The sequence below is a fragment of the Coenobita brevimanus genome, chromosome 26 (assembly GCF_032717465.1).
Source record: "Coenobita brevimanus isolate Jiangsu-jjx chromosome 26, ASM3271746v2, whole genome shotgun sequence".
In the NCBI taxonomy this organism is placed as follows: domain Eukaryota; kingdom Metazoa; phylum Arthropoda; class Malacostraca; order Decapoda; family Coenobitidae; genus Coenobita; species Coenobita brevimanus.
This window is the reverse complement of record NC_136979.1, coordinates 5,787,648-5,801,574: the sequence shown is the minus strand read 5'-3', so window position 1 is coordinate 5,801,574 and position 13,927 is coordinate 5,787,648. Positions and strand designations below refer to the sequence as shown.

Genomic DNA, 13,927 nt, shown 5'->3' with positions numbered 1-13,927 from the left:
CTGATTTTTTTATATGTTGTTGGTACTGTGTGAGAACAAAACCCCCTAGTCTTTTGGGGTCAACTCCCATTCACCTCCAAGTGGCGGCCATTTTAAAATCCAGCCTTGGTGTGCACAAGATGGTACTCCCCCTCTTAATATTATTTTTCCTTAATAACTTAACAAATATATGCAGAAATGTAGAAGTGACAGTGGAAAGGAATGTGAAAGTGTGATGGATGTAAATGGAAGATTATCAACCCAGGGGGATGAAGTTTGGACCAGATGGAAGGAATATTTTGAAAGTCTGATGAATGGGAATGGAAAGAGCAAAGCGACTGTTAATATGATTGGCTTTGAGGGTGTACAGAGAAGGAATGCAGTGCCAGGAAACGTGACACTCGCAGAGGTGATGAACGCTGTGACGTGGCTGCAAAATGGGAAAGCAACGGGGGTTGACGAGGTGTATGCAGAAATTATTAAACATAGTGGAGAGAGCAGAATGAAGTGCTTGCTAGAGATATGTAAGAAAGTGTGGATGAGTGGTACTATCAGTAGCGTGGAAAAGGGTAGTATTTGTACCTTTGTACAAAAATAAAGGTGAGCGAAGTAAATGTAAGAATTATCATGGCATAAGTGTATTATGTGTTATATCAAAGAATTATTAGAGAAAAAGTAAGAGAAATATCAGAAGTCCTAGTGAGTGATAAACAGGGTGGCTTTAGGAGTGGCAGAGGATGTGTGGATCAAATATTTGCAGAGAGGCAGATGGTGGAGAAGGCTTGTGAGGACTATAAGGTGTTTATGGCATTTATGGATCTGGAAAGCACATATGACAAAGTAGACAGAGAAAGATTGTGGAAGGTTTTGCACATGTATGGTGTAGATGGTAAGCTGTTAGGTGCCATCATGAGTTTTTATGACAGCACTGAGGCATGTGTAAAGGTAAATGGGCATATATATGAATGGTTCACGATCAATGTGGGCATGTGACAAGGCTGAGTGATGTCCCCATGGTTGTTCAATATATACATGGATGAGGTGATGATAGAAGTAAAAACCCTGGGGAAAGAAGGATAGAATACTTCCCCAGTATTCCCTGCTTGTCGTAAGAGGCGACTAAAAGGGACACTTTTATCTACATTCTCTTTGCTCTCTTTCTTTCCCTTGTACTTTGTCTGTCCAAAGCCTCTGCATTTTACTTTCATTTAGTTAATTTCCTCTCTCCACTGTCTGGTTCCTGCGAGTCACTGGCATTGGCTCCAGGGTAAAATATTTTTCTGCCTAAGAAATCTTGATGAACTCTGGTGACGAAGCAATGGCCCTCAGTCCCGTGCAGCCCTTAAGTGGGCAGGGGGTGCTAAAAATCTCACGGTGTAAAAATAAGTTTATACATCCAAAAAGAACTTAGAATAGGAAACTGGAATGTTCGAACTCTAAATCAGGCTGGTAAAATGGAAGAGCTTATTTCAGTGTTCACCGAATACAAGATAGATATTTGTGCTCTTACAGAAACAAGGTTGCTTGGAGTTGATAAAATGAATTTGGAAGATGGTATTACTATGTTGGTTTCTGGTAGGAGTGATGGAAATCATTACCAAGGAGTAGGCTTACTGCTGAGTAGAGATGCTTGTAAGGCAGTATGTGAGTTTGAACCAATTAATGAGCACTTGCTTTATGCTCGTTTAAAATCTGACCATGGTAATATCAGTATGGTTGTAGGGTACGCTCCGACAAATGAGGCCGCTGATGAAATGAAGGATGACTTTTATGAGAAGCTGCAGGATGTAGTGAATAGAGTGGCAAGACATGATGTGTTAGTTTGCACTGGTGATTTTAATGCGATTACTGGCAGTAGTACGGATGGCTTTGAAGATTGTATGGGTAAAGAGGGTGTTGGTATAAGGAACGAAAATGGGGTGCGACTTGAAAGCTTTTGTTTGGCAAATGACCTTATAATTGGTGGAACTATCTTTGAGCATAGAAAAATACATAAGACTACTTGGATTTCACCATGTGGTAAATATTGTAACCAGATTGACCACACTGCAATTAGCAGAAGGCATAGGAGTTATTTGCAAGATGTTTGCGTAAGGAGGGGGGCAGATATAGGTAGTGATCATCAACTTGGTGTGTCAAAGATTAAAAAAAAACTTAAGAGAAACATTAATGGTAATTGTACAGGAAGTAATAATTATGATTTGGATGAGCTGAGAAGTGATGAGAGCACGAGGGAAAGTCTCGGTGGGAATGTAGGAACAGGTTTCTAGTCCTGCAGACTTTGATGGAATCTGAAGACAATGATATTAATCAAATGTGGAGAGAGGTAAAAGAGGTTTTGCATGAGAGTACTAAGGTTACTATTAAGAAAAAGGGAAAAGTGAGAAGGAAAAAGTGGATGTCAGATGAAACATGGAATGCAATTCAGAAAAGGAAAAAGGCTAAGTTAAGAAGTGAAGAACAACATGTTGATGGCCAGGTAGTTGAAGTACTTAGAGCAAAGTACTGGAGTTTACATTCTGAAGTAAAAAGACTCGTTAAACGTGATAAGAGGAGACTATATGATGAAAAGGCGACAGAGACAGAAATTAAATTAAGTACAAATGACGGTCAGAGCACAAGAGCAGCGTATCAGGCCATAAAGGAGTTAACTGGGACTGAAAAGAGAAGGAAGGAAATACCTGTACGAGACAGAAATGGTAATTTGATGACTAAAGATTTGGATATAAAAGGAAGGTGGAAAGAGCACTCTGAATCTGTTCTAAATAGACCAATCCCAGCTGAAGAGGACATTTTGCCAGCCGAGAGAGATTTGCAGATAGAAACATGGGATATAACTTTGGAAGAGGTAGCAAAATCTATAAAGGAGTTAAAGAATTTAAGGCACCAGGAGAGGATGGAATATTCCCTGAAATGCTTAATGTGGAAAATGACGAGTTGATGAATGCGCTTTTGAAACTTTTTAATGTGGCTTAGGATAATGGTGAAATTCCAGAAGAGTGGAAAAATGGAGTGATTATAAAAATACCAAAAAAGGGAGATTTAAGTGTGTGTGGCAACTGGAGGGGGATAACTTTGACACCTGTAGTTGCAAAAGTCTTTTCCAAAATCTTGTTGAACAGAATAGAGCCAGTAATTGATAAAATTTTAAGAGAAGAACAAGCGGGATTTAGAAAGGGTCGAGGTTGTAATGATCAGATTTTTATTGTAAGGCATCTAATGCAACAAGCTAATGAGATGAAAATGCCACTTAGTATGTGTTTTGTGGATTTTGAAAAGGCATTTGATAGTGTTTCACGTGAAGCTATGTTGAAAATTATGAGATTCTATGGTATACCAGAAAGGTTTGTAAATATTATTAGAAGCCTGCATGAAGATACTTTTTGTAAGGTAATGGTGGGTGGTTCTTTGAGTGATCCATTTCAAGTTAGGTCAGGGGTGATTCAAGGAGGAGTTCTTTCGCCATTGTTGTTTGTTTTGGTTATGGATTATGTTATGAAAAAGGTTGTAAGGAGAACAGGTGCAGGAATTAACTGGAACGAAAATAAGAAGCTGATGGATTTGGACTATGCTGATGATATTATACTGATTTGCCAAAGTATTTACGAGATGCAGAGGGTGCTTGATTGTCTGGTGGAGGAAGGAGAAAAAGTGGGATTGGTAATAACTTGTGGAAAGACAAATTATTAATATGAACGTGGAGAACCAAATCGATTGTGTAATTGGGAATAATGTGGTGAAGAATGTAGAAAACTTTAAATACTGTATCTGGAAGCAATTGTATCATCTAATGGATCATTAAACAATGAAATTAAGGAGAGGATTAGACAGGCTTGGCGAGCTGTTGGAATGTTGAAATCTGTTTGGAATAATAATATGCTTTTGGTACATACTAAAAGTGAAAAGTTACAAGTCCATGGTTAGACCAATGTTAATATACGGGCATGAGTCATGGTACAGTACAATTGCAACAGATCAGAAAGTATTAGGATCTGAGAATAAAATACTGAGAAGGATTCTTGGGGTAAAGTGGCAAGACAGAATTACAAATGCAAGAGTAAGGGATATTACGAGAGTGGAACCAATTAATGAATATGTGAGACTGTTTCGCTGGAAGTGGCTGGGGCACATATACAAAAAAGAAGGTAGTTTAATACAGGATGTGCCAGAGTGGACTGCTAGAGGAAGAAGAGGTAGAGGCAGGCCGAGGGAAACCTGGCTGAGGACAATGAAAAAAGAAGCAGGAGAGGAGTGTTGGTGGGACCTGAAGGAGATGGCAAGAGACAAATATTGGTGGAGAGAGTTCATTGAGGCCCTATGCATCCCGTGGGGTGCCACAGGAAATGATTGAATGGAGAGAGGAATGGCATTGGTGATGAACGGTGACAGATGGAATATCTCAAATCTGTTGTAATTCTGATGATGCAGTGCTACTTGAAAATACCAGACAAGTGCTTGCTAGTCTAGTGCAGAGTTTTGTAGATGTCTGCGAGCATTGCGCCCTGAGAGTAAATACAGAAAAGAGTAAATTGACGGCTACTGAGAGAGAAGGTGAATCCCATTGTGATGTTACAGGGAATGGCGAGTCTGGAATTAGTGAGAGAGTTCAAATACCTGGGTACAGTGATAGAAAAAGAAAGGAAAATGTACAAAAGAAGTGGAAAGTAGAGTGACACAAGGAAGGAAAGTAGCCGGTGCTATGAAGGCCTTGATGAGAAACAGAGGCTTGAGAGTTACAGCTGCACGAGGCTTACATGAAGGAGTGCTAGTGCCAACTTTAACATATGAATGCGAGACTTGTGTGGCAAGAAAATGAAAAGTCAAGAGTAAGAGCAGTGATGAGACTGCTGAGGAATGTATGTGGAGTACAGATAGTGGATAGGATACGAAATAATGTGATTCGGAAAAGATGTGAGTTAGGAAGTCTATGGACACCCGAATCGAAGAGAGTGTACTGAGATGGTATGGTCATGTGGAGAGAATGGATAACAACAGAGTGGTGAAAAAGGCATATCTGAGTGAATTTTATGGAGGGAGTGGTGAAAAAGACACATCTGAGCGAATCTGAAGGAGGGAGAAGGTGAGGTAGGCCAAGGAAAAGGAGGAAGGATATGGTGCATGAGTGTGTGAGGAAGAGACGTTTGGAAGTTGACGAGGCAAGGGGACTGACAAGAGATTGAGCTGCATGGATGAATGTTGTGAGAAGAAGTGCATGATCGGGGATTTGGCACCCTTTTTTAACGTGACAGCGTCCGCATTGAGTCTATTGGATACATTTATGTGAAGCTACAGAAAGTGGTGAATGTTTTTTTGGCATATCAGATAAAGCCAGGACTCTGAGGGGCTTGGATGATGAGTGAATGGAAGCGAGGCCCATTGGACTGGGCAGATTTGGGCTGTCTGGACATTGCTACTCCTCACCCTACCCTAGGGTGGGAAAGGAGGTCCAGATGATGATGATGATATATTTTTAATTAATTCATTCATCATCTTTGGGGGATGAAGTGCGTGAAAGGGTACAGCAGGGAAGGAGGGTTGTTGGTACACTGAAAGCAGTGATGAGAAATAGGGAGGTGAGTATGGAAGTTAAGAAGTCACTGCATGACAGTATTGTGATCCCTTCCCTGACGTATGGAAGCGAGGCGTGGGCCTTGCAAGAGGGGAACAAGTCAAGAGTGAGAGCAGTGGAAATGAGTTACTTGAGAGGAGCATGTGGAGTGACGTAGAGGGACAGGTTGACGAATGAAGAAGTGAAGGAACGCTGTGGGGTGGATGTGGATGTGGTTGAGAAGATTAGGAGAAATACACTAAGGTGGTTTGGACATGTGAAGAGAATGGAGAATGAAAGACTGACAAAGAGGGTGTATGTAGGTGAGGTGGAGGGAGGGAGAGGGAGAGGTAGACCAAGGATGAGGTGGAGGGATGGAGTTGAGAGGTATATGAGGGAGGGGGGGTGAGTTGGGGGGAGGGTAGTCAAATAGTGGGTGACAGAGCAACTTGGAGGCGTTTTCTCTGTGGCCACCCTTTGCAGGATTAGGGCGTCGGGCTATAGATAGATAGATAGATCTAATCCAGTGCAGCCCGACGAGGAGCATAGGGGCCTGGAGCTAGGCAAGTTAGTCCTGATATTTAAGATAAGAGTAACCAGCCTCACTCATCCTTAAGTGGCATCACATGAGTAATAAACTCCAACCATCCGTTTGATATAAACCTGCACTGGCTCAATCCGACTGGAGCAGCGTAATTACCAACTACACCACCAGATGCCATAATTTGGTTATATGGTTACGACCCAGCATTGTAAATAGTTCCCTGGTGTACAGGAAACTACACTCGCTTAACAACGGCCAAACCTCGGTAAACGAAGTTTTTTTTAAAACCGATGTTGATGATATTTCAGGTTGATTTATAAGCTGCTTTTAGACTTAGATTAATGTGTTCTAGTCATACGTGGGGTGAACATTGTCATTTTGGGGTACAGTTTACCAAGTTTAATTTTTCCCAGACTTATTTTTGATGATTTATAGATACTTTACATGTTAAATCTACCCGAATATACGGAACCGCACCTTACGACAGTTTTTTTTCTTAAAGTATCCTATCATTAAACTGGGGCTGACTTGTATGTATGTATATATATATATATATATATATCCATCCATTATCCAATCCTACATTGCCCCAAGAGGAGCGTAGGAGCCTGGGGCTAGGCAGTTGGTCCCGACATTTAAGATGAGAGTGATATATATATATAGTATATATATATATATATATATATATATAGTTGGTGAGTGGGGTGTGCCTGCTGAGATAGATGAGAATGGGAGTGCGTTAGTGGACATTTGTGCTGGGAGGGGGTTGGTGATAGCCAATACCCTCTTCAGGCATAAAATGATCCACAGGTATACATGGCGAGTGATGAGAAGGGTGGGTGGTGAATTGAGTGAAAGGAAGGCAATGATTGATTATGTGTGTGTGGATGAAAGGATGCGAAGATGTATATTGGATGAAAGAGTTTATCGAGGTTGGGGGAGTGGACTTTCTGACCACTACTTGGTGGTGGCCAGAGTTAAAGTTCAAGTAAGATGGAGGAATAGAAGAAGGGAAAGACGAGAGGAAGGAGTAGTTGCAAGGAGAGTGGAAAGGCTACAAGAGGATGAGAAAAAGGCAGAGTATAAGAGAGAAGTGGAGGAACGATTGGGCAAATATGAGTTGGAGCAGATGGGGGACGTGGAAGGTGTGTGTAGAATATTTACAGAAGAAATATGTGCAGCATGTGATGTGGTGTGTGGAAGGAAGAGAAGACGGAGGGGGGTGCAAGGAACAGCGTGGTGGACTGAAGAGGTGAAGCGGGCTGTGGCACAAAAGAAGAAAGCATACAATGAATGGATGAGAAATAGGGGCGTGGAAGAAGTTGAGAGGCGGAAGAGAGAGTTATATGTAGAAAGAAAGAGAGAGAGGTGAAAAGATTAGTAAGAGAGAGTAAGAAGAGAGTGGATGAGGAATTTGGAAGGAATTTGAGTGTAAAGTGGAGGGACTGTAAGAAAATGTTCTGGAAAGAGGTGAAAAGAGTAAGACAGGGTGGAAGTGAAGTTAGCAGGGGAGTGAAAGATAAAAATGGTAGATTACTAGTGGAGAAGGGAGAAAAAGTGAGCAGATGGAGAGAACACTTTAAGGAATTGTTGAACGTGGAGGATGGAAGTAATGCGAGTACTGTATAAGTGGCTGGGGAATGGCTGGAAGAAGGAGGGAGGTGAGAAGACAGGAAGAAATCAGTAGGATAGAAGTTGTGGAAGCAATGAAGAAAGTTAAATCAGGGAAAGCCCCGTGGTGAAATGCTGAAGCATGGGGGAGAGATAGTAGTAGAATGGATGTGGAAGATGTGCAGATTGGCCTGGGAGGAAGGTAGAGTCCCAGAGGATTGGAAGTCAGGTATAATTATTCCCCTGTACAAAGGAAAAGGGGAAAAAGAAGTGTGTGGTAATCATAGGGGCATTTGTCTTCTTAGTATAATAGGAAAAGTGTATGGTAGGATACTTATTGACAGAGTTAGAGAAAGAACAGAGAAATTAGTTGGAGAAGAACAGGGAGGCTTTAGGAAGGGAAGAGGTTGTGTAGATCAGATATTCATTCTCAGATCTTTAGTGGAAAAGTTTCTAGAGAAGGGAAAGAAGTTGTATGCGGCTTTCATGGATTTGGAGAAAGCATATGACAGGGTGGATAGACTAGGATTGTGGAAAGTGTTAAGAATATATGGAATAGATGGGAAGTTGTTGAATGCTGTGAAGAGTATGTACGATGGTGCGAAGACTGCAGTGCGTGTGGATGGTGAACTAAGTGAATTTTTCTCTTTGAAAGTTGGGTTGAAACAGGGATGTGTCATGTCTCCATGGTTGTTCAATCTGTACATGGATGGGGTAATAAAAGAGGTACAAGGTAGGGTAGTGGATGTTGGAGTGGCCCTGGTGAGAGAGGATAGTGTTTGGAAACTCCCTGTACCGTTGTTTGCAGATGATACCGTGTTGTTGAGTGAAGACGAAGGGGAGCTGCAAGGCTTGGTGGATGAGTTTGAGAGAGTGTGTAAGAAACGGAATCTAAAGATGAATGTAGGGAAGAGTAAAGTGATGGTCTTTGAGAGAGGTGAAGTCAGTGAATGTACAGCGAGGTTGGATGGTGAGGAATTGGAAAATGTGAGTACGTTTAAGTACTTGGGTAGTGTGATGAGTAAGGATGGAGGTTTGGAGGGTGAAGTGCTTGAAAGGGTACAGCAGGGAAGAAAGGTTGCTGGTTCTTTGAAAGCAGTGATAAGAAACAGGGAAGTGAGCATGGAAGTGAAAAAGTTACTACATGACAGTATTGTGATACCAACACTAACGTATGGAAGTGAAGCTTGGACATTGTTGGAAGGACACAAGTCAAGAGTGAGAGCAGTGGAAATGAGTTATTTAAGAGGAGCCTGTGGAGCCACATGGAGAGACAGGCTGACGAATGAGGATATAAAGGAGCGTTGTGGTGTTGATGTGGATGTGATAGGAAGCGTTATGAGGAACATACTGAGGTGGTTTGGCCATGTGGAGAGGATGGAGGGTCAAAGACTGACGAAGAGAGTGTATGTGAGTGAGGTGGAGGGGGAAAGAGGGAGGGGGAGGCCGAGGATGAGATGGAGAGATGGGGTGGAGAGGTATATGAGAGAGGGGGGTGTGAGTTGGGAGCAGGGGAGTAAAATGGCGGGGGACAGGGCGACTTGGAGGCGATTTGTTTGTGGCCACCCCAAACGGGATTGAGGCGTCTGGCAATAGATAGATAGATAGATAGATATATATATATAATGCCACTCAGGGATGAGTGAGGCTGGTTACTCTCATCTTAAATGTCAGGACCAACTGCCTAGCCCCGGGCTCCTACGCTCCTCATGGGGCAAAGCAGGATGGATGATGGATGGATGGATGGATGGATATATATATACATATATTCTGTGTATATAAATATATATATATATATATATATATATATACTGTATATATATACCGTATAAATATATATATATATATATATATATGTATATACGGTATACATATTATGTATACGTTACATATACTCGCTTCCCCAGAGTTATTTCCCCCCAGACTTCAAGCTACAGCTGTTCAAGTCCAAATGTTACAGATATTTTATGAATGGAGGACGCCATTAATCTGGTGTATGGATTATTTTTTTTTATTCATTTGTTTTTCCTTCCTCTGTTTTCTTATTAAATATATATATATATATATATATATATATATATATATATATATATATATATATACACAGCAGAGAGAGAGAGAGAGAGAGAGAGAGAGAGAGAGAGAGGTGGGGAGGTAGGTAGGTATAAAGGTAACATATGGATGGAAAGGAGAGCAAAAGTCTTTTTTTGTAGAGACTGTAGCTGTTACCCCAAACAATGTTTGTTTTCATGCCACTCCGGCACCACTATCTTACATTTGTTTTACCTCTGAATAGCAGGGCATATCTTTAGAACGCATATCTGTAAGCAAGTTAGGATTGAGTCTGGGGAGGAAGTGGGGATCAGGGTCAGGAGTGGTCAGCACAATATCATTTATATTATGGGTTTAATGGCCCAACACACAGTTTTGAGGTACAATGGACCAGGTTAACACATGTAAATTATGAAGTGCAGAGTATAATCCTTCCAGCTGAACAACACTTTCTTACTCAGTCTAAATTCTAATTTACTAGTCAAACTATACCAACCTGCAGATGCTCCTCAATGTCCTTGCGGTCATAAGTGATGCCACTGGGGGTGACTACAGGCTCTCGCAGAATCTCAAAGCTGATCTTTCCACATAAATAGTCTGGTACTTCACGTTTCTGTCAAGTAAGAACACCGGCAGTTTTTATGTACCAGTAGGACATATCTTAAATTCAATGCCTACATTATTAAAGAAAAGAAAAGAAAAGAAAACTAGATTGGGAAAGATATTTTATAAATCATCTAGGTGAAGAAGATCCAAACAGTGCCGGCATCTCACATACAGGTAGGAAGAAGAAGTCTCTGAGGACTTTCACTGAAATTTTTTTTTTTCTTTGACACTTATCATGACAGTGCACAGGCCATTCACATTCTCGAAAGTAAATAAAATGGTACAATAAAATAACCCACCTGGATGAGATGGCAGTGCTCTAGTGGACATTTGCACCGGGAGGGGGTTGGTGATAGCCAGTACCCTCTTCAGACACAAAATGATCCACAGGTATACATGGTGAGTGATGAGATGGGGTGGGTGGTGAACTGAATGAACGGAAGGCAATGATTGATTATGTGTGTGTGGATGACAGGATGAGAAGGTGTGTGATGATGCAAGAGCATACAGAGATTGGAAGAGTGGACTTTCTGGCCACCGCTTGGTGGTGGTGAATCTAGGTTTAAATGAAACAGAGGAACTGAGGAAGGGGAGGACAGGAAGTAGTAGTTCACGCAAGGAGGGTAGAAAGGTTACAAGAGAATGGAAAATGGCAGAATGTAAGAAAGAGGTGGAGGAGCTATTGGGTAAGTATGGATTGGAGCAGATGGGGGATGTGGAGTGTGTATGCAAGACATTCACAGAAGAAATCTGTGCAGCATGTGATTTGGTGTGTGGAGTAAAGAGAAGATGAAAGGGGGTGCAAGGAGCAGCATAGTGGAGTGAAGAGGCAAGGGGAGACAGGCTGTGGCACGAAGGAAGAAAGCATATAGTGAGTGAATGAGAAACTGGGATGTGGAAGAAGCTGAGAGATGGAAGAGAGAGTTATATGTAGAGAAGAAGAAACAGGTGAAAAGATTATTAAGAGGAGAGTGGGTGAGGAATTTGGAAGGAATTTGAGTGTAAAGTGGGGGGAAGGTTGAAAATGTTCTGGAAAGAGGTAAAGAGAGTTAGACAGGGTGTCAAGGAAGTTAGTCGGGGAGTGAAAGATAAAAGTGGTGGATTACTAGTAGAGACAGGAGCAAAAGTAAGCAGATGGAGAGAACACTTTAAGGAATTGTTGAACATAGAGAATGAAAGTAATGCGAGTATAAGTGGCAGGGGAATGGCTGGGAGACAGAGGGATGTGAGAAGACAAGAAGAAATCAGTAGGATGGAAGTTATGGATGCCATGAAGAGAGTCAAAATGGAGAAAGCCCCAGGAACTGATGGAGTGTGTGGTGAAATGCTGAAGCATGGGGGAGACACAGTAGTAAAATGGATGTGGAAGATGTGCAGATTGGCCTAGGAAGAAGGTAGAGTCATGGAGGATTGGAAGTCAGGTATAATTATTCCCCTGTACAAAGGAAAAGGGGACAAAGAAGTGTGTGGTAATCACAGAGGCATTTGTCTTCGTAGTGTAACTGGAAAAGTATATGGCAGGATACTTATTGACAGAGTTAGGGAAATAACAGAGGAATCAGTTGGAGAAGAACAGGGAGACTTTAGGAAGGAAAGAGGTTGTGTAGATCAGATATTCATTCTTAGGTCTTCAGTGGATAGGAAGGGAAGAGGCTGTGTAGATCAGATATTCATTCTTAGGTCTTTAGAGGAAAAGTTTCTAGAGAAGGGAAAGAAGTTGTATGCAGCCTTTGTGGATTTGGAGAAAGCATATGACAGGGTAGATACACAAGAAATGCAGAAAGTATTAAGAATATCTGAAGTAAATGGAATGTTGCTGATTACCATGCAGAGTATGTACGAGAGTACTAAGCTTGCAGTGCGTGTTGATAGTAAACTGAGTGAATTTTTCTATTTGAAGGTTGCACTGAAACAGGGATGTGTCATGTCTCCATGCCTGTTCAATCTGTATATGGATGGGGTTTTAAAAGAGATACAGGATAGGGCAGTGGATGTTGGAGCAGCCCTAATGGGAGACAGCAGTGTTTGAAAACCCCCAGCACTTGTTTGCAGATGATACTCTGTTGTTAAGTGAAGACAAAGGGGAGCTGCAAGGCTTGGTGGATGAGTTTGGGAGAATGTGGAAGAAACAGAATCTAAAGGTGAATGTAGGGAACAGTAAAGTTATGGTCTTTGAGAGAAAAGTACAATGAGGTTGGATGAGGAGGAAATGGAGAATGCGAGTGTGTTTAAGTACCTGGTAGTGTGATGATTAAGGATGGAAATTTAGAGGGTGAAGTGCTTGAAAGGGTATAACGAGGAAGAATGGTTGCTGGGTCCTTGAAAGCAGTGATAAGAAACAGGGAAATGAGCATGGAAGTGAAAAATTTACTGCATTACAGTACTGTGATACCAACTCTAACATATGGAAGTGAAGCTTGGACATTGGTGGACTGGAGGGACACAAGTCAAGAGTGACATCAGTGGAAATGAGTTATTTGAGAGGAGCTTGTGGAGTCACATGGAGTGACTGACTGACAAATGAGGAAGTGAAGGAGTGTTGTGGTGTGGATATGGATGTGATAGGAAACATTAGGAGAAACATACAGACGTGGTTTGGCCATGAGGAGAGGATGGAGAGTGAGAGACTGACAAGGAGTGTGTGAGTGAGGTGGAGGGGGGGAGAGGGAGGAGGAGGCCAAGGATGAGATGAAGAGATGGAGTGGAGTGGTATACGAGGGAGGGGGGAGTGAGCTGCGAGCAGGGCAGTGAAATGGTGGGGTACAGGGCAACATGGAGGCGATTTGTTTGTGGCCACGTCTTATGGGATTGAGGCATCTGGCAATTAATAGATAGATAGTACAGCATATCAATGCAGTTGCAATGTACATAGAAAACCAAAGAATTTGTACAAGTAACGGGAACTAAAAATCATCTGTGACTGTTTGTTTAGAAGATGTAACCAGACTGAAAAGATTAAGGGGGAATTTCTAAATCCCTCTCCAGCAGGTGTCTTCCAAGGTGAATGTCATCTGGTAAGGTGTGTCTGGGTTGACTGCCGAAATGTTGAAGGCCTCAGGCGATGTAGGGGTGAGGTTATTCACTGACCTGATAAATAGGATTATTTGTGTGTGTTGTCCCAGATGATTGGCTGAAGAGTGTAATTGTAAATGTGTATAAAGGGAAGGGTGATGCCCTGGAAAGAGGAAATTATAGAGGTATAAAGCTTTTTAGATCAGATAATGAAGGTAATGGAGATTTTAGAAGGTATGATTCAGAGAAAAGAGTGAATACTGACGAGATGCGAAAGTTTGGGTTCATGTCAGGTAGTGGGGACCACTGACTGCTGCATATTCATTGTTCGACAGCTTCAGGAAAAATATATTGGTAGGAGAAGGGATCTTTTATTTTGTTTTTTTGTTGATTTGGGAAAAGGCCCTTGACAGAGTCCCTAGAGAGGAGTGGTGAAGTGGGCAATGAGAAAGCTTGGCTTGGAGTGAGTGGCTGGTTAGGGTGGTTATGGCTATGTATGTGGGTGCTCACACCCAGGTGAGAGTGAATGGAGATTCGAGTGACTGACTTTTCCGTGAATGTTGGTGTGCACATCA

General features: G+C 41.9%; 1 protein-coding gene across 1 annotated transcript in view; it reads right to left on the bottom strand.

Annotated features, from left to right (window-relative positions):
- STUB1 (STIP1 homology and U-box containing protein 1) overlaps nucleotides 1–13,927 on the bottom strand; it is a 70,125-nt gene that overhangs the window by 1,929 nt on the left and 54,269 nt on the right. Inside the window, exon 6 of the mRNA XM_080268025.1 lies at nucleotides 10,231–10,347. Coding sequence (XP_080124151.1) covers nucleotides 10,231–10,347 — 117 coding nt within the window. The remainder of the gene's footprint in view (nucleotides 1–10,230; nucleotides 10,348–13,927) is intronic.